A 20471-nucleotide genomic window follows, 5' to 3' on the forward strand; every position below is an offset into this window, starting at 1 on the left:
AGGTCACGTGGAACAATGGCCATTTGTGTGCCAAGTAACACAGTAATGCTAATATTAACAAGACATTCAGGTCAAGGCAAAAAAAAAAAAAAAAACCAGTAACGCATACACCTACGCGTGCACACGCCCATGTGCACACGCACTAGGAGCCATTTTTTATTATTCAATGCTGCTGCTTGACCATACTGGACACACGTCATCACACAGTCGCCAGAATGCCATCGACCACTCGCAAGTTACGTTAACCGAGGTTCTAGCAACAGGACCAGTTACGAACTAAGTAAAGATGTATGTCTTTGGACACGAGCGCTCGAAAGGTACGGCTGGTTACCTTCGATAGACAGCATGGCCGAGCAGGACGCCGTGCCAGCAATGTTTGACGCCGAGCACGAGTAGAGGCCAGCATCGTGGGCGATTGAGCTGTTGAGCGCCAGGGTGCAGACGTCGGGAGCTTCCCAGATGATGCTGACTCGAGAGGTGTTGCAGATGGGCTGCCAGTCCTTGAACCACTTGATCTTTGGATAAGGCTTGCCTATGACTCGGCACACGAGCTCTCCGCCCCGACGGAGCATTATGGTTGTTGGCTCCAGTCGCTTCGTAAAAACCGGTTCCTCTGAAATAGAAACCATATTGCTCTCTTGAGTAGTTACTGAAGTGAGTTCGTCACTCCGAAACGACGTCATGTACACGCCTGAAAAGTGCAAAACATTTGCGTGTAAAAAACTGTGCAAGAGATGTATGGAAGCCTCATGTGCCTTGAAAAGGTCCTCTTTGTTGTTCGCGGATGATTCCAGGTAATAATCTGAATTTGCACAAGACAGACAGCCCAGAATATAACAGAACGAAGTGTTCTCAGAAGCACTGTTTCGGCAGACACTTCGGCGGCATGTGCTGCATTCGCCTCAAAAGCACAAAATACGCATTTTGTGCACATACATGTGTAGCAATAAGTGAGACCATAGACGGGTATTTATTAGTTGCAAGCGGAACTACTCCGTGGCTAAAGTTACATTCGGGCGGTGATATAACACAACCCAGAAGAAAAGAGAATTTTCCCACGTTGTAGGGGAAACAAACTACGCACCCTGTTTAGATTGTGCACTGCAGGGTAGTATGCACACGATATTTACGAAGGCAACAGGATTACCGAAGGTATCCAATTTCAAACATTGAATCGCAACTGAAGATGGTCGGGCAAGGATTTATTCAATTTGGTAATATTTTCTAATGTTCTACGTGAGTAGTTTAGAACGAAATGAGTAGCTTTGTTCTCACCTGCAAGTTCAACGTATATGGTCTTCGTGGCCTGCCCGTGTTCGTTGACAGCAGTGCAAGTGTAGGGACCAACGTTATCTTCAGTCATTCGAGAAATAAACAACGTAACCTGGCCGTTCCGGTCCTGCATGCTGTTGTACCGTCCGCCCATTTCGACCTGAAATAATTGGCGACAAATTTAGGGCGTGGCGCCAGAAATCTCCGAAGACCGCGGCTGTGCAAAGCTTCTATAGCGAGAGGAAACGTGCAGGGCTTGAATAAATATTGCAATTTATGAGCCATGGTTTTCCTTAATTTCGCGTCAGTCAATGTTGAGCTGAACGAGACATAAAAGAGAGAAAGAGAGATTCCGAAACGAGACGAGAGAGAAACAAGAAAGATAAGAGAAAAAAATGAAGGAAGCTCACACTAACGCGAAAGACTTGAAGGTAGCGAAGCTGTACGCAACTTTCACGACCATCACGATGATGATGATGTCCTCAAAGATTTTGGCACGTACCCACAAGGGGGGATTGGCCAGGGCTAAATCGGTTGTTGAAATACGCGGGGACTTCAAAATACTAAATTATTTCCGGAAAGAGGCTGTAAAAAGAAACTTAGTTATCAATAAAACCCGAATTACCCATTAATTAGCACCCTTCAGCAATTCAAACGACCTGAAGCAGAAAGAAAATTTTGAATGAAATTATAGATATCCCTTTTTGCAAACCCCAAATCTGATGCGCCAATATATAATATAAGTGGAATAAAAAAGTCAACCCCAAACGCTCAATTGGGTCCTTCAAAAGCAGTTGTCTAGCTGTTGAGAAACGGCGGTAGTCGAGAAAAAAAATTTCGATTGTTTCAGGGACCTGGCACCGCACACTTAGTTCCATAGGTGAAAGTCCTGATCTGAACAGATAGAAATTGAGCCCTGGAATCCTGCAGCGCAGCTCGGTGAAGGTCACCTCGCATTGCCGAGAACCACAAAAATGAACATTCCACCCGAACTTTAAATGTTGGTACTCTTCAAATGGTAAAAGTGAGTCTGAACGAGTAGCGTCTAAATGCCAATATCACCTTAATCTTGAAGATGCAAGTAGAGCCAGATTAGGTATTCCGAATTGAATGGGAGCTGTGACAGCAAGATTAGGCTTAAGCCCACGATTGCAACCGATTTGCTTCTTCTTCGCTGCCGCAACGACCCGCCATTGTTGCTATAAGTGCGAGCTTCTGTCATTTTTTTGGAAATGATAATTATTGGATATCACCTTGGAGGGGCGTACGTTAGGACGCGTCTTTCTCGTTCCGAGCAAGTGTTGCAACGATTATAGCGAACGCTGGAGTTTTTTTTTTTCTGCCAATCTTGGCCAATCTCCCTAAGTGGGTATGCTTGGCTTGACAAGCGTGCGCAGGGGACGCTGGGCGGTCGTCGCGAGACACGCATGCACGAGCGCTCGGCCTTTTCTTGGTTTTGTTGACTGCAGGACGATCGCCGCTAGGCCTGCGCTCACGTGCGCGCGCTCGGGATTTTATTAATATTTTTTACAGCGGACACAAAAAATTAGGATTCGCTAAGCAGCTTCGCTGTTAAAAAACTTGATGGTTGATCTGTTCTCTCCCGTCATCAATAACCATGTTTTTGTTGTATAAACGAAAGAACAATAGGTTTCCTAAGCGTTATCAACTGAATTCCGTGTTTGAAGGCAGAAATTTTCCTTGAGATTTCGGCACGGGTCAGAAAATACGGTTTACAAATCGTGACAAAAAATATGAGGCCGAATATGTTCCACGCATAATATATTGAGGCGTGTAAAAATGTAAAAAAAAAACAAAACAACATCATTGTACCCTGTTCGGAACAAAATCCTTGCTCAAGTGCTCAAAGAGTGTGTTACCTTGGTTCCTTTAAATGTCCAGCTAATGTCTGGCTGCGGGTTGCCGTACACCCAAAATTCAATACTGACTGGATGACCACGTATTCCATACATGACGTCTTCTTCATGGCGCACAAACACTGGCGCCTCCCCTGCAAAGAGAACACGATGAAAAAAATTGATTGTACTCCCTGGAGGCAGCCTTGACAAGAGGCCTCCTGGAATTAGGAGGCTAACCACAGCCTTCTACCCCTTCCCTTTAAGCTCAATAAACGTTTTACCAACCAACGCGAATACAAAACCAGAAGGGCAATGTAGATAATGGAACATACGAAGCCTAAAAAACTACAAAACTCCTTGAGTCCAATCTGCCCCACTAAACTTTCATTGAGGGACTGTTGTTTTTTCGAAAGAGTGACTTGTAAGTCTTCCCGGTCACTCTTTCAAAAAAAAAAAAAAAAAGTAGGGCTACTATATTGGAATCAGGTTTCCGTTTGCATCAGGAAAGGGAAGTACGCGAGCCTTTTTTTATTCAGAAATTCAACTCAGTTAAACAGGGTATCAAGGAAAGTGTAGGAAGGTTAACGTGCTTATTGCCCTGACACGCAGGTGTCATTGCTTTATCCTTATTGGAACCGCTGAAGCAGAGCAACCAATTCTAACGCGGCTTTACCGATTTGTTTGCTTGTGCTTAAAGGAGCCATGAAGAGAAAACACAAGTTTGGTTCATTCGAAAGATTGCCTCGTTAGAACCATAACGACACCACTTATAACGCAAACTTCGCTCAAATAAGCTACATAATTAGGAAAAACGGGAATGGTCATGCGACCCACCAGCTCATTTCCCGCAACAGAACCTATGCCGTCACATGGGCTAAGCTCTGCGATTGGCGGAGGCCGGCAAAAGCAAACGCATGTTAGGCAGGGCTTACAGTTTGCATAGCGAGCTAAATGCCCGTGAAACATACTGCACATTCTTTTTATGACAAAGAACGGTGGAGTAAACGGTTGAAGTTCCGAACGAACACGCAAGCGTGTGCGCCAATGCGTACGAAACAACCGCCTGGCCGAGCTCGACATCTCGCCGTCGCGCAGACGAATTTTCGGGTTCGAGGCGCTCTGACCTTGGAGGAAAAATGCCGTAAACACCGCGCATTGACGCTCGTATCTTTCTGGTCGAAGCAGAGAGCTCGCGCGAACGGCTTTCCATACACGACACCGGCCAACTGGCATAAGCGATACTGCTACTGAAGTTGAACTATTATTAACCGTAATAAAAATACGGCACATACGTACCAGTCTGTATTCGTCCGTGGCGACGGCGCTGACGAGGCAGCGGTGCCGACGGCAGGGCGTTCGTCTGTTGTGGCTATCGCGGAATGGTCGCTTTCCCGTCCACCGCGTATCCCACAACTCTTGCCGCTCGTGCACTTAGAAGCGTTGAGCGTTCAAGTGGTGTGAGGTTGTTAAATGCAAGCCCGAGCTCCTCGGCGAGAGTTTTGTTCTCCGGATCAGGCGATTCCATGACTAGGGCTGCGGGTGCACTAGGTTTTACTAGTATTTTTAAAATGGCCGCCGTCTCGATCGAACTGCGTGTGGGTGCTATATGGAGTCGACATACTAAGTATCTGTTTCATGGACCGGCGCTATGACGCCATTGTACACGTCACGGAATGTTCAATTTTAGCGGGAGATTTAAAATTTTGGCTTAAATTGCCTTATTTCTCAGTGAATAAAGCATCATTTGCTTCCGGGAAAGCGCTTGGGGTACTATGAAACACCTAATCTTTCGAATAAAACAAACTTTTGTTTTCTCTTCATGGCTCCTTTAAGAAACCGATACGCAACGTTTCCAGTAACGATGACATTTTTGTTTACATTTTTTTTATATATCGTGTCTGATGAGTTTGCCTATAAAGCCTCAGCTGCCATCCCCGTATGTTATCATTTTGTCTAAAAAGAGCTGGTGTGGATCCCCCTTGATCTGATATTGCGCACAAGTACTGTATCTGAAAGCCTCGTGTTAAGTCGCACGTGTACGAGCACCACGTGTGCTTTTCTTGTATTTTTTTACTTAGTTGATTTGTATCTGCCAAGTGCCTAGACATTATTTGTCAGCCTTTATCATTTCGTGCCTATCTATTCCACGCGTTCAATTACTAAAGGTTACTCTGGCGAAGACCGGGCCCCCGTCGAAACGTTAGTTTTACCATCGTTTTCACACGTGCTTTCAGCCTTTCATGTATTTTTGAAACGAAATACCATATACATATATATACATATATATTGTAAAGAAGATAGTCACCGAGTTAATGCAACGGACAATCTCCTGTTTGGGGGTATGCGCCAGTGCGAGGACAGTGAAATGGACAATCTTCCGTCTGTGGGCATGCACCAGGGTCAGTACACTATCATGGTCCAGTTTTGGTCACGCCCTATCGCACCCGCTTGTCTCGTGCTCACCCTGTTCCGACCGGCTGAAACGACCGCTTGGTTTGGCCCAGCTCATCGTTGTACCCCTATCTATCGTCCCAATAAATACAATTTCAATACATATATCACTTGCGCCTACACACGAGCAGTGGAAGAACGAACTTGCCGGCTCAGATCTGAGTAAGCAGCTTCGGCTCGCTGAAAGGGCTGGGGATCCCACCCAATGACCGTAATACAATTTTCCTCCTCCTCCTCCTCACCTCCCCTAGAAGCAAGTGAAAGATCCGCAGGTGTTCTAAGGATACGTAGCCTTCCTCTACTGCGCGCCTCATAGCCCCCGTATTGCCCTGTCACTTAAAACTCTATGTGAACTGCTCTCGCACTGCTGATAGAGTGAAGGGTTGGTCTCTGAAGAACTGTACCTGGCTTGTCTAGTGGCGGGTGGGGGATTTCGTAGTCCTTGGGCTTGAATTCTTTAGGAACAGGCGGCGACCCTCCGAGACGGCTACGGTGAGCAGTCACATACGGCGAGGGGTCGCTGAGCCCGTGCTTGTTGCCGACACGGACTCGGAAGCGGTAATCTTTGAAGGGCTCGAGGCCACGTACGTCGAGCTGCGTGTCCTTCACACCTGTTGGAAGAAGAGCGCGTTTCCGGGATCAGAGTCGCATGAACCCAGGATCGTTGACGTGGTTTGTGTGCCACAGAAAATAAGGTACAGCTGCAGACAAAATAAAGCTATTCACGAGGGCCGATCGAAAAAAAAGTAAGGTCCTAAGAGCCTCAGAAAAAAGAGCATTGTCGCGCCACCTGGCGGGTGCGGAAGCTGCTACAAGGCCTACCCTTGGCGTTTATTACTTTTTTTTGCACCGATAGCTGTAAGTGAATCGTTGGTCGGGACATTTCTGTCGTAGTTTCCGTTGCCGTCGTCCTAGACAGAATACGCTTTGGGCAAAGCCAACTTTCTTGCGAAAGCTTTGATGTTCTCAATGTAATGTAGATATCTCAGAAAGAATCACATTCAAACTAACCACTAAGACAACCACATCACTATACTCATCACAATACGATCGCATCACGCCACATCAAATAAATTCCTTACAGTCTTGTTCTCCTCTCCAGAATGCGTGTATCGATCGTGAAACCCTGGCCGAGACCTTCAGGAAGCACGAGGCGTTAAAAAACGCCTTCACCAATCCGGATGTTTTATCGGTCGCTGCATATGCGTATTACCTTTAGCGTAATAGCCCAGTGGCCTGTAGCGTCTCTCCTGTTTCCTGTCGTCTACATGTCTGAAGTTATGCTTACCATTTCTAATAAAACTACGAACCACTACCCCAACAGCAAGTCCTTTGGGGCTTACGGTGCTCGATGCACGAACACAGCTAACTGCGAAGGGCCGCCTCAGCCTTAAATTCATAAAGCCTGTTGCTGCTGGTATGTGCACAATGCGAGTAAAGTGCACGGAACTTATTCTCATATGCTAAGTTAGCCGGGATACCCTGCGGGAAACCAGGCTTCGTGCTCAAGGCACGGCGTGGCTCACCTGACTTGTAGGACGACCAGTTTCCGTCTGGCAGCGGGGCCATTTCGACGGTGTACGAGACCGGGATGCGGGACCTGGAGGGCGGCGAGGGCTTCCAACCCAGCGTCAGGTCGCGGTCTGTCATGCGCCGGATGTAGGGCTTGTCGGTGAGAGGGTCCGGCACGCCTGCGTAGTAGCCCTCGGGCTCAGTCTGCGGTCGCTTGATGCGCTCGTACGGCCTATCGAGGTCGTCGTATTCTGGGTGGGGAGGGTGACGAGACTTGGAATCGTAACCGGGCCGGTCAAAGTCCCGGGATGGGAGGGGCGACGTCGGAGGCAGTTCGTGCGAATACGGGCCGCCGTAGGGCTCGCGCCGTCGCTCGTCGCGGGGCGCAGGCTTATATCCATTTACTTCGGGATACTGGTGGGGGGAGGGTGATCTACCACGTCCACGGGCTGGAACATACAGAAAACACATGCCACAGTGCAGGAGTTCTCTTCCAGGCTACAGGGCCGTACATGCCATAACAAGAACACTACTGCTCACTTTTTAACTGCATGCAGAGTGCAGATGCTCCATTCAGTGCTACTTTGTTTTTGCCTGAAATACATAGACCCTGGTGGTGTGTATTTTATTACCAAGAGAATTCGGGCTTAGACAAATTTGATTGTAGCTCATGACGTGAGTAGCACCAAGATTCTGGCACAATGGCACTGCCATTTAAGGACCTGCACTGCAATTTCCCATGTGCGGCTTTCAGGACTGACCTATTCTTTCTTCTTGTCCTACCTTGCCACTTTTCGTACGTTATTTACTTTTGTGTGTGTGTGTGCGAGCGGTAGTATTTCGTCCGAATATTTTTTTTTTTGCTAGTACAGGGGAAAAGGATCACGCATGAGTTGTATTTAGTTTGAGCATTACCACAACTGCGTTTGAAAATACACATTGATGCTCAGTGGGCGTTCTTTTACAACGGTGAATTCGAACAAAAGTAATATATTTTACATAGCTGATTGCGGTGCAGTGCTCTATATTGGAGTCGATGTCAATATAACCGTCCTGTTACCATCATGTATACATGTCTAGGCTGAAAACCACTGGCATAAATGTGTTCGTAATTTGTCGACTAAGCCGTCAAGCAAGTACATCGAAGCTTTTCTGGCAAGGTATGAACTATATCTTTACGAGACTAAAGAGACAACATTTCACACTTTTATCACATCACGGCTACATTTCACTAATGCCGCTATGACTACTGCTTCAGGCAAGGAAAACTCCGCTAAAGTGGTGTTGCATGCAGGAATGGGAAACCAGGATTTTTGTATGCACAGTTTTCTCCGGAAACAAAGGCGGCACAGTGCAGACAAAAAATCCGCTTAGATAATAAGTATCATGCGCCTGACACAGATTACACAAAAAGCCCCTCCCCCCCCCCCCTCCCTGAAAAAAAAGCCTTACCGTCTCAATGTGAGAGTGCAGCAGTGTGAACAGTTTCCTTAGACAAACATGACTGGTTAGCATCGACATGTTGCATTCATTCCAGTGTAGCAAAAATTGTAGCAAAAAAGCATGACTAGTCGGTATTACCTCCCCGTCGTACAAGTGGCCGGCGTAGCTGTGAGCGCGCACTGTGGAATATACGCTTGTTAAGTCTACTAGCCATGTTGGAACCTCACCATCTCTTTCGGGAACGTCGCGGCTTGGGTATTTGTCCGTTGAAGGCCGTCGCTTGGAATCATCGTATGATGGACCTGGTCAAAGAAGCAAGAGTACATTTTTTTAGAAAAAAAATTAACCAAATCTTCTTGATCAGGAATGTAGACAACTATAGTGTATGAGCTATCTCCAAAAACTTCCACATTCTGTGGATGATTTACGTCCGAGTGGATTAAGAAATGACACTGTTTCATAGCATACTTGCCGCCTTACCCAATCGGAAGAGGATTTATGAGCATCTTACATGCAGATAATAGAAATCATGCGCCAGAACACATATCCTACGCAAAGACAACTGCCACTATTCGGCGTAGAAGGTGTTAATACGTTGCCTTAAAGATGATAAAGCATGATTATTTGTAAGTTTTTGGAATACAGGACATTGGTTAGATTCTCTCTGTTATTTCGTTAGGTTTATTACATTTTTAACTATGATGGCCTAACTAGATTGGCTGTAACAAGTCGCTGCAGATCTTTATCAACACTATGTTGTGACTCTGAATAAAAATCGACCCTGCATATTTCCGCAAATTTCTATGGAGACACAGAAATCTCTAGTTTGCGGATAATAGTTCCTTCCGTATATTTAGCAGAAGTTAGGTACGAACAATATTATTCGCACACCACAGCAAAGGTACCGCGGGGACTATTAATTTTTGATTGTACTTTGCCATATACCGGGGCACGCACTCAGACAACGACGTAATGCTGTTTAATGACTACAGGATTGAGGTGCTACGTGCCACTACAGGTTTCGTCTTCAAAGTAATACTTACCTGATCGCGGGTTGTGTTGGGAGTCGTGATGGCAAGGGTGAGTGAGAATGCCAAGACGGTAAACGTAGCTCTAATAGTACAAATTTGGCACGAGGGATATTATTGTCCAGCGACCTATAAGTCAGCCACAGTTCTCTTCAAACTATCCTAAATGGCATACGCCAACATGAAATTTAAATAAACCAATCCGGAAACATCGCGAAATACGCAGAAAAACCCCAACAACCAACTCAAGCACGTAGTAAATTAACCTTATAATTGCAAAATACATAACCAGAGAGGCCATGGGAATGTAGGCTGCAATGAATGTTCTTTTTTGGCGCAGTTAGAGTGTGACAAAAAGCTCGGTCGTCTTCAAGCTTTCAAACATGCAAAGTGTGCCGCAGAGGGATAATATGTAAAGGCACAACCGACGACCGGTAATGGGCTGTGATTTTTCGGCAACTAAAGTATGCCTAGTGTATAAACAGCAGCCCCTTTGACATTGTTTGCAACGGACGAATTTCTATTGCACAAGCAGCCATATTTACTCCCTAGCTTCAGTCCAACTTATGCTGTTATGACACGGTAATGTGGTTAAACATTTCCTTTGTACTAGGAAGGCGGTTTTCCCGCTGCTCACAGAATATTGTTTCTAAGCCGTAATTACAATTTGGCAATAACGAGGTGCTCATATTGCGGTCGAGTGTTTCATTATAGGGCACCCTTTTTGGTCTCGTAAACTGTCCTTTCCGACCAACGCCGGAGCTTTACAGGCTTTCTTCTAAGTGGTAGCCCTATAACGCTGTGATAAGCTTGGATCTATGAACTAGAGTGTTTCATAACGCCGTTGTTTAGCGGAGTAATTGAATCTGCGCTGCCACCACCAATCTCTTAAAGGCCTCACTGAAGGTTCTGCTAGTTTGCCACGGCTATGGTCCATTGGAATCTCTTTACCAGAGTGTTTGCAAAAAAAAATTAGTGTGCAGAATGTTTTCTGACTGTCAGCCGTAGTTTCTTTTAAAGCTTCTGTAAACTTTCCGTATCACAGTTCTGTGATACGATGCCAGGTACAGTGAAGCATGAAAGCAAAAATAAAAAAAAAAGCACAGAACCATCGTGTGGTCGGCATCAAAACTGAAATGCGCTGATTACTTTGGTCTCTGACAAAAGGTGTGGAGAAGAGAATAACATTATTTGCCTAAAGAATTTGGTGTGTGTGTTTTACGTGGAGTGACTGCTGCTGTATTATGCTGCAAGCGGTATATAGTGGTTACTTATGATGCCCCTAGTGCAGCTTCTTCAACACTAGAGTGTTGCCTACACAAAAGTTGCATGAATCCGAGCTCCCGACACAGCCCAACTATTAGGCTTCCTGCCGTGCCAACATTGTCCTTGATGCCTTGAAATGCAAGGCCATTGAAAAAAACTACTTTTTCAATTTTTGGCAGTGGAAGTAACTTTTGTGTAAGGTAACACTGCTTTTTGAATAGAGAAATCCACAAGCCAGGAAAAATGTACAGCAGACAAGCTTTAATAACAATTATGCCTTGAACAAAACAATAGAATATACATTGAATTATCTTATACAGGACTCTAAGTCACGTGTACAGACTAAAGATTTAAATACATATTGACACTGTTGGCATGCTTCGGCGAGCTCGGTAAGTTAGTAATTTCTACAATGCATACAACTGAGAGAAAAGTACAAGCTCGTAGTACATAGAAACACAGCAGTGCTCCAAAAGGCAAACATCAAGTGGAAACAGTTTTTCGTGGAAGGTCCACTCAAAACTCGCGTTTCTTCCATAGATAGTGAGTGGTATCTCGTTATCAAAGCAGTGCTGGTGCTTTAAAGCTTGAAAGCACAGGCTGTTAGGGCCGTTTAGAGAAAAAGCTTAAGGGTCACACTCCGTCCGAAGCTTGTTCAACGGAGAAAAAGTGCCTTTTGTTTGGTACATCGCACGAGGCCATCGTACGTATCACGAGTGAAATATTAAATGGGTTGATTTCGTAGGCTGTACAGATATAGGACAAGCGCAAATTATCGGTAAAAAACAGTATTTGTTGAACACTGTACCTGAGGCTTTGGGAAGTGTAGCTATATGTGGTGAAATGAACTGAAGAAACATGTTTGTCTCACCCTTTTTACGCTGGAGACGTTACCTTTAGGGATAAATTTGAGTGGACCTTGACGCAAGGCATGCCGGGAGGCCTAAGGCAGCACAACATGGTATAAAGAACATATGCATATGTAGCGTGGACTGTCAAATGTACGATAAAGCTTGTGAAAACCTGAACTTGGCAACACTCAGTTGTGACCTCATTAGTATTTCCGCGAGCATTTCCTAGTGATTTGTAATAGAAGACTGTCCACGCTGATCTCCCAAGAGTCAAAAGAAAGAAGAGTTTGACTGCTCGAGAGATTTTGCGTCTTGCGCGACGAAGCCTTGTTTGTGGCTTGTAGTATATAAAATTCGCCATCAATATCATTGCACGAATGTCAAACGTTAACCGCTTTTGATGTACATATAAGGAAAGATCACTGTTTTGGGCGGGAACAGCGTGGTTGAAAATTGTTTTTTAAATTGTATACCGTTTATGTCATGACCATCTGACTGCCATAAACAAGTTTAATTTTGCATTCTTTTGTCAGTTTCCATATGAAGCGTTCTTTCATTAACAAGACAAAAAACGCTGCTGTGTATTCCTGGGAAAAGTAATGGTAATGAGAATAAAGAAGCCACCTTCTGGTGGAGAAGAAGGTTACTAAAACAGCGTACAGCTTCTAAGCAGTGTAACATACTGGGCACATCATGGCTGCTGTCTGTTCTTTTTCGAAAATTGCTTACTAAGCAGTAAAATGCAGAAAGCCTTTAAGAAACGACTTATTGTGCTTTGCATGTGACTAGAAAAGCAAAAAACAAAGCTCCGGGAACTGCTAGAAACCTTAAGCATGGACTTGTAGATAAAATAGCTACGACTAACAGAGAATACGTCTTTACTTATGAGAGGCAGTAACTTAGACATATTCTGCACGTCTTAATCCATATTTCTACTTGCCTCTTTATCACATGTTAAGTTCACTTAGCCCTTTTCCTGCATATCATTGGGACCGCATAATGTATTTAGTACACCTTCTACAGCATTTCTAGCTGTCTCTACTTTGCTGTCCCTGGAAAAAAAAGGACGGCGGAATGATTTTTATATGAGGAATTAACGAGCTGATGCCATTCTAAGTTCTTAATCCGGAAAAGTTATAAACAAAAAAGGCTGAACTATTTGTACTTAAGGTGCAAGTTTATAATAACTGTTCCTTTTTTAATCCGTTGTGAGTAAAGTAGGCACTTTTCACAAGGTCTAGTCAGATTTTTTTTATCGAGACCAACATGTCTTAGCAATGGAATAAGAAGCTTTTGCATCCTATTAAAGAGAACTACGAATGTCTTGCTTTCTCTGCTTATCTTCTTTATGCTCCACTTTTGGCCGAGTTCGTCCATACAGCAACTACATCAAGCCTTTCCGGCACTATCTATCACAGAAGAAGAGTAAATACATATTATGTACACGGTTCGGCAACCCACATCTCTGTGTTGTGAAAAATAGACTTGCGCGGCCTATTCAGCTGCATGACGGTGTCAGAGCCGCGTTTCAAGTAGCAGGGTTCGTTCACTTGGGTGTTCTAACAGTAAACGCAGTAAAAAGCTGGGCTGCACCGTCTTCGAGGCGTTAGCATTGCAGCTTTCGACTTTCAGGGGTCGCACTGCTTCCTCGCGCAGGTGAAGACAAACTGGGTGAGGTCGTCAAAGAACGGGATGTCCTCGCAAGGCGCGGGGACTTCCCTCTGAGACAGTATGGCCACAAGCATGGACACGACAATGCCCACGGCAACAAGGCACGGCACCAGCGGGTCCGTGTGCAGCAGTTGCGAACGCCACAGAAGGGATTCCTTACTCTCGACCCGCAGGGTGGCCATGCACGTGTCGCTTCCGTACGGGTTGTAGATAGACGCTCGGTATTCGCCAAGGTCCTCCGGCTTGCAGTCGCGGATGGTGAGGCGCAGCGTTCCGTTCGGTTCGAGCTCCATTTTGTGGCGACGTGTCATTTCCAGCTCCTCGCCGTCCTTGAACCTGTGTACAGCGTCGAATAGAGATCATGAAACACCATAGACGGCGTTGCACATTGAAAGATGTCGTCCTGTTTAGTGGCTTTGGCCGTTTCTTCCTTCGTTATGGTAGTAATGACTATAATTATGGCGGCTCTTTTAAATGAAAAAAATACCTCCAAGTCTGTAGGAGTGATAGGTTATAACAGTAGGGCACACGGTTTGCCGAATTTCTCGCACACTTCAGCCTATATATGCCTGTGATGATGATGGCGTGCAATATATACGGCTCGCAGACAGAGAGAGGCTTTCTCAATATAACTACACCTATAGGAAGAATAATACTGTTGCCAGATTTAGCAAGCGCATTACGCGCAAGACTGGTTCTCGGCTGGCCTCCAACTCGGATGGTGCCAAGAGGGCCAAAGAGAATCTCGTCACGTCAGCATAATTCCAGACAAGGCGCCATCCGAACAGCTTTTCTCACCCAGGCGTGTTTTGTTCAGTTTTGTTTCCCTCTTGTCGCCACTATCCTTTCGAAAGTTCTACACTCCCAGCCAGCCACACTTACGATAAAAAAGGAAAACCTTTAATTTGCGTTCCGCGCGGTAGGAGCGATAGGCGCACGCGAATACCCAGTCAAGTGCTGCACGAGTCGGCCACTAAAGTGGTAGATATAAGTTGGAAAACAGTGCCACTCGTGGCTACGTAATAGCAAATACCGGCTAAGCGTAGGATGGCGTCTATGACTGAACATGGCAGCGCCCAAAGAAGCCTTTATACACTTACCATTTTACTTCGGGCATAGGGGAGCCAGCGATCTTGGCGGTGAACGTGGCAGTGTCGCCCTCGGGGACTCTCAAGTTTTCAAGCCGCTTCACGAACGACGGGGGCTCTCCTTTCTCTCTGTTGGACGAAAAGAGCGATGCAGTGATTACATCAACAGGGTAAAAAAAACATAAAAATCAATCACCAGGCGGCTGGCCATGCAGCTTGCTTGCTGTATACAAACGCCAAAAAAATTGTCTTTAGCACAAACGGTAATTTAAGGAAGATATTGTTCTAAGAATTCTCTAAATAAATAAATAAATAAATAAATAAATAAATAAATAAATAAATAAATAAATAAATAAATAAATAAATAAATAAATAAATAAATAAATAAATAAATAAATAAGCAACAAGTATACTATGAGGCATGTGTGCATATCTTTCGTTACTCCCCATTGGCAATCATTAACCAAAACATTCTTCACTTGTCTCCCCAATAGTACAGGTGAAGAATGCCTTCAAACAAACCTTGTCAGTAATGATTCTGCCGTATTCCCGACCGTTCTGTTAGTGCAGGAAAGCGAGGCATAAATGATGTTTTTTTAGCCTCCTGGTCGTTGGGCGCAAGGGCTACAAAAATATTAACATGCATAACGTGTATTATGTACAGTAAATAATTTATCTTTCAAGTATACAGCTTGTGAGCGTCGAAAATACCGCTGACCACAATTTTGCGAATTTCGACATCACAACTGCAGCGTTTCGGCGAGCCCGACTGCGCTATTGGGCTGCGCCTCAAAAAGGGTTCACGTACCGGATGGTGACCCGAGCGCTGCACTTGTCTTCTCCCACGGGGTTTTTGGCCAGGCATTCGTAGGTACCGCAGTCCTTGCTTTCGGGCCAAGGCACGGTCAGCGTGCAGGTTTCCCCTTCTTTGCTCATTGTGTACTTCATGCTCGGTTCGATCACTTTGCCATTGAAGCGCCACGTGATTTCTGGCTCGGGGTAACCCTTGACCTTGGCGATCAATTTCAACGGTTCATTCGGGGACGCCTAAAGAAGCAAGAGAAAGAAAGAAAGAAAGAAAGAAAGAAAGAAAGAAAAAAAGAAAGAAAGGAAGAAAGAAAGACTGCATTTGGTGGCAGTTATGAAGTTAAAAATGGTAGTACTCGTGATCATGCTGTACGGAGTGGCTCTGTTTTTTCTGAGCGCAGGGCGGAGGCGGTAATATTCATGCGCTCAATGCCACACGCAGGCGTAACAAGCTCGCAGATATTACGGATTCCCTTTTGTTTCCGAATTCTCACCTCACTTTATATTAGAGACACTATCACACCACCAGTCGGTCGGTTTTGGAGTGCAACAGTTAATTAACTCGGAGTGCACTAGAGCCGACCGGTGAGGATCTGCCGCGGTTGCTCAGTGGCTATGGTGTTAATTAGGCTGCTAATCTCACGGCACGGCGGCAGTTTGTCTTATGAAGAGGAAAAACGAAAACGCCCGTGTTTCTAGACTTGAGCGCACATATTTTTTCACCAGGTGGTCAAAATCAATCAGCCGCCGTCCAATACTGCGCACCTCGTAGGGCGGTTGTAGCTTCGACGCGTTATACCCTGAATTTTGTTTTGAAGAACGAAGCTTCAGTGGGCACACACGCAATTAATATGGAGACTGCGAGCGTTGTCCAAAATGAACCACAGAAAGTATACGTCATTGTGGGTAGTAGGGGTTAAGGTACAACAGGGTCTCAAGCTCACTCTTTTCTCTTACGAGGAGGCACAATGGAAAGTTGAAATATTTCAGTCAGAGTAGGGGTTTAATAATACTGAAAGCGCCCACAAAATTCCCATAAAACGGCCTTGAAAGCACACTGGAATGTCCAGAGAAAGTTCTTCAGGGTCACTTTAAAAACATGCCATATTAAGCAGCATATGTAAACGTCAACGTAAACGGCATTTTTTTACGGATGCGGTGGCACACACACACACGGCTTAACATTACCTCCAGGTCGCTGAGGCGTTTCGTGAAGTAAGGCTTGCTCATCGGCGTCACTCCAACTGTCGCCTTTGATGAGGCTTTTCCAGCTGCATTGCTTGCTCGGCATTCGTAGCGACCTGCATGACTAGGGAGGCTGTGCCTCGTCAAAAGCTTAGCCTGCAAAAAAAAAAAAAGAACAGGAGTGTGGCGACGTTATAGCATTTTTTGTATGGTTTAGAGCGAAAAAGTGACATTAAAAGACAACATCGCACCTTGCGACCATCGAATGTCGCTTCGAGTCCCGCCTGCCGTGGAATAGGCTTGCCGCCAAAGAACCATTCGACATCGGGGGTCGGGTTCCCGGTGACCTTACATTCCAACGTAAATGGTTCGCTCTCCATGACCTCGACGTCGTCCAACGGAGAAACAGTTGGTTTTTCTTCAGCCTTTTCCCCACTGTCACCTGCTGTACACAAAGGAAAGCATCACATAAACAAATGTCTCCTTCTAGGGCGCAAATGCAATTGTCTTCACCCTTCTATGTCTCCTCCTGCTGTAACGCAAGCAATACCACGCCCGAGTGTGTCTACGTGCTGATAAAATGAATTGCGTAGTTAGGAGAAAACGCGCTAGATGTGGCGCAATAACCCCCAATGTTGTTGACATGATTAGGAAGCGTTTGACACGATTTCCAGAGGTGAAAAGGTTCGTCGGCATTCCGGCCCTTTTGGGAGTGGAAAGATCCTCTCATGACCAAGCTTCTAAAGGGACTTACGTTTCGCTTCTTGTTTTACAGCGGCAGCCGTACATGGAAGGCTACCTCTGTTTCATGCCATCTGCCGTTCAATCTGAAAACTCCCTGCATGGTCACCTTCACTGCAAGCGGGTGTATATTAAGGGAAAGCCGCCTTCATATAAGAAGGCACGTTAGTGCTGATAAAAAAATGCAAGCCCCTGTCTTAAGAAAAAGGTGGTTAAAACGCGAAGCTTTCGCCCATGTAACCTGAGTGAAAGTCAAAATCCAAAATCCAAAATCCAAACTGCTTCGACCGTGTTGGCATGGTGCAGTCGGATAGACGTCGGCTTTATAACACGAGGGACCCAGGTTCGAATCTGATCACGGGAAACTTTTTTATTTTGAGGCGCTTGATGTGCCTTTGACAACATTAGCCATAATCACGCGCCCTCCAATTGTGAAAAGGTGGCTTTTTTGCAGTGCACTTACACGTACGGTGGCCATCAGTGAGACAAAGAAAGCTTACATAACGGCGTTTGAAAGCAACAACTCTCGGTGTTGTTCGCAGACCAAATACTCCAACTTTACACACCCTCCTAGGCTACTGACCCAGGAGCTGAATCTAAGCATAAGCAGAAAACAACTCCTAAAAACGCCCTTCAAATCCAGAAGCCGGAAAAATGGCAAAGAATTTCAATTGAAATGAAGGGTAGGTGGCTGTGCGCACCAGGATGCCTCTGATATCGTCTGAAGCGCTCGCCTGAAGTTTCAGTCATGCGCTTAGCAGCGCAGTGATTGCTTCGCATATTTTAAACGATACTAGCCTAAATTTCACAAGTAGTACCGAACTCCACTTGACACGTATTAACGCTGTTTACGAGAACCTTGGCATATGGGCGTAAGATATTTACTTTGGATATAGCCTGCGCGTAAGCAAGCATCAATGTACCATTGTTAACAAAAAAATAACAAATTCTTTAATTTGTCAACTTTAATTTGTAATTTGAAAATGGAGGATCAACGCCTTCTTAATTTTTAATTATTTTAGGAGTAAGCAGTGGATAGTCCTTGTAAAGAAGTTTGTGCCAAGATTTTTCAGTAATTTTTGTTTAATAACTGCGCTCTATCCGAAAAAAAAAAATGCGTAGTAACAACTTGAAGGGTGTGCATCTATTTTGAAACAAAACGTCGAAATCAGCTGCGGTGTTACCTGCCACTGTGAGAGGAGCTTTTGTTTCTCGCTCTCCAAGTGGATTCTTGGCCTTGCAGGTGTAGACCCCAGCGTCGTCCGGTGTTGCTTTGGGAATATCGAGCACAACATCGCCGGACGGGGTTTTCGTTTCTTTTATTTTCTTTCCGTCTGGCACCAACGGCTTCCCGTCCTTTTCCCTGCAAACAGAAAAGAAGCACGGTGCCGCAGTTCAAGAAATGTCGAAATTATTTCAGTTGAAGCGTGACTTGTGCGGCTGACGCTGAGGATTAATTTGTCGTTAGAAAATAGACAATTGAATATTTTCAACTGGTGTATCGGTGTCTTCTCGACAAATTAAACACATTCGAAGGCCACGCGCTCAGCGAATTGCCCACTGAGAAGAGCAAACTAGGAGGCGTTCGCGTTATAACGATTATTCGTGGCATCGGTGCCGTGTCCAAGAGATGGCCTACAATGTGACCGATGGCTCAGAGAATAAAAAAAAAGGTAAAAGAATGGCCGGAGTGATGCTATATTTCTTCAGGAAGCTCGTGTAGACAAAGTAAAGTAATCCAGTAGAAAAGAAAATGGGGTACGTTTGGTTGTTTGGGTCTCGGAATCTAATCCCAGACCTCCGTAATGCGGGGCGAGCACGCATTCCCAACGCCTCCACGGCGGACCATGGTTATAGCTTACTGGAGGTGGACCCGGTGAATGCGTTGTGGCATTCGACTTATAAACGTGCGTGAAAGGGATGTATTGAGGTCCACATGAGTAACTTGAGCATGCTAATTACAGAAGTAGCAGTTTGGCGGTTAACACCGGAAGCTTCCACAAAATGTTCACTTTTTTGGCTTGCCACAATAGCGCCATCATGCGCAATCTACTAATGTTTGCGATCGTAAGGCGCTGCCCCAACAGATGGCGTACGAGTACGGAGGGTGCACGCAGGGTGTATATAGTAATCCTATATTATGCTTAGAGCGAAAAGAAAAATTTTACTCTAATTTTCCCACACATTTAACATAGAATAGCATTGTTAGTAATAAAATTGTGGGTCGCCTCACTTTGTGGGCGTATTTGTATGTTCTGTGACATTAAAGTAGATTACGCGAACAATAATTTCCCATTGGTGCCTTCTTGTAGTGCAAAAAAAGAGAAAACACTCTTCCTCCTTCTTTTACTAACACTGATAGCTAACTACGCACACTTGTACGGCTCACTCCATTGGTGGTAATATGCGAAAAAGGAGCCTCTAACCCTGAGGCAGTGAACATAACTGTTAGAAATGAACTCACCATTCTGTTTCAGGAGTTGGTTCACCAGCGAGCGTTGTCTCAAGCCTTGCAGGGTAGCCTTCCACAACCTCAACGGGCTCTAATGGCTTGACAAACTTCGGTGGTTCTGGAAGTACACAGTTTTTTGCGCGACACGCGGGGAAAACGTGAAAAAGAGAGAAACAGGTTGCCAAAGAGGCTCAGGGAAACAAATATGCCTTACGGTTCACCGTGACTGGGGCAGATGTTCGGCATTCGCCTTGGTCGTTGGCTGCCACGAGGTCGTATTTTCCCGCGTCTTCCGGCTTCACGGGATCAATCGTCAGCGCCACGTCTCCACCAGGCGAGGTTGTGGAACGAATGCGGCTATCCTCAGGCAGTTCTTTTCCGTCTTTGATCCTGTTTGACGAGAAGGGTTGACGTTGAGTGCTTTTTGACTATTTTGACCATTATTGTGTACAGGCTTTCAAGCCAATTATAATAATATTTGATTTAGCCAAAACATTTCTTTTGTAGTTTTTGCCCACCACTCACCGTACGACCCAAAATATCCCGCTTGCTCTCGCAAAGGAATATTGGGTGGAATGAGCGGTGGTTCGCTTTCAAATATCCTGTGTCATGAGGTTGGGATCATATGGGTGGGTTGGGCCTTATTCGTATCACAGCAGAACATTTGAAGGCCCCTCTATGGGCCAGATCGTACATTGGGATTTGAATCAAGCATGAATCTCATGGCCCGGGAATGTAATCAGAGGGAACTTTGAGCCATAGGCACATGCAAACAGCACGTGACTAGGACAGCAAGCTTTTTTCCGAAACCTCTACTTCAAAGCTGGACGAAGAGTGAAGAAATT

The 20471-nt window shown here is 45.3% G+C and overlaps 1 protein-coding gene across 1 annotated transcript in view; it reads right to left on the reverse strand.

Annotated features, from left to right (window-relative positions):
• Nucleotides 1–20471, reverse strand: part of Obsc (Obscurin) — a gene marked incomplete in the record, with an annotated part of 215126 nt that overhangs the window by 32639 nt on the left and 162016 nt on the right. The window contains 14 exon segments of the mRNA XM_077686554.1: nucleotides 332–613; nucleotides 1276–1432; nucleotides 3153–3283; nucleotides 5987–6193; nucleotides 7109–7543; nucleotides 8765–8839; nucleotides 13514–13689; nucleotides 14454–14570; nucleotides 15250–15488; nucleotides 16437–16589; nucleotides 16685–16875; nucleotides 18359–18537; nucleotides 19639–19744; nucleotides 19841–20016. Coding sequence (XP_077542680.1) covers nucleotides 332–613; nucleotides 1276–1432; nucleotides 3153–3283; nucleotides 5987–6193; nucleotides 7109–7543; nucleotides 8765–8839; nucleotides 13514–13689; nucleotides 14454–14570; nucleotides 15250–15488; nucleotides 16437–16589; nucleotides 16685–16875; nucleotides 18359–18537; nucleotides 19639–19744; nucleotides 19841–20016 — 2624 coding nt within the window.

This window comes from Haemaphysalis longicornis, unplaced genomic scaffold (genome assembly GCF_048455015.1).
Source record: "Haemaphysalis longicornis isolate Haplotype H1 unplaced genomic scaffold, Haemaphysalis longicornis Haplotype H1 scaffold_1, whole genome shotgun sequence".
Lineage (NCBI taxonomy): Eukaryota > Metazoa > Arthropoda > Arachnida > Ixodida > Ixodidae > Haemaphysalis > Haemaphysalis longicornis.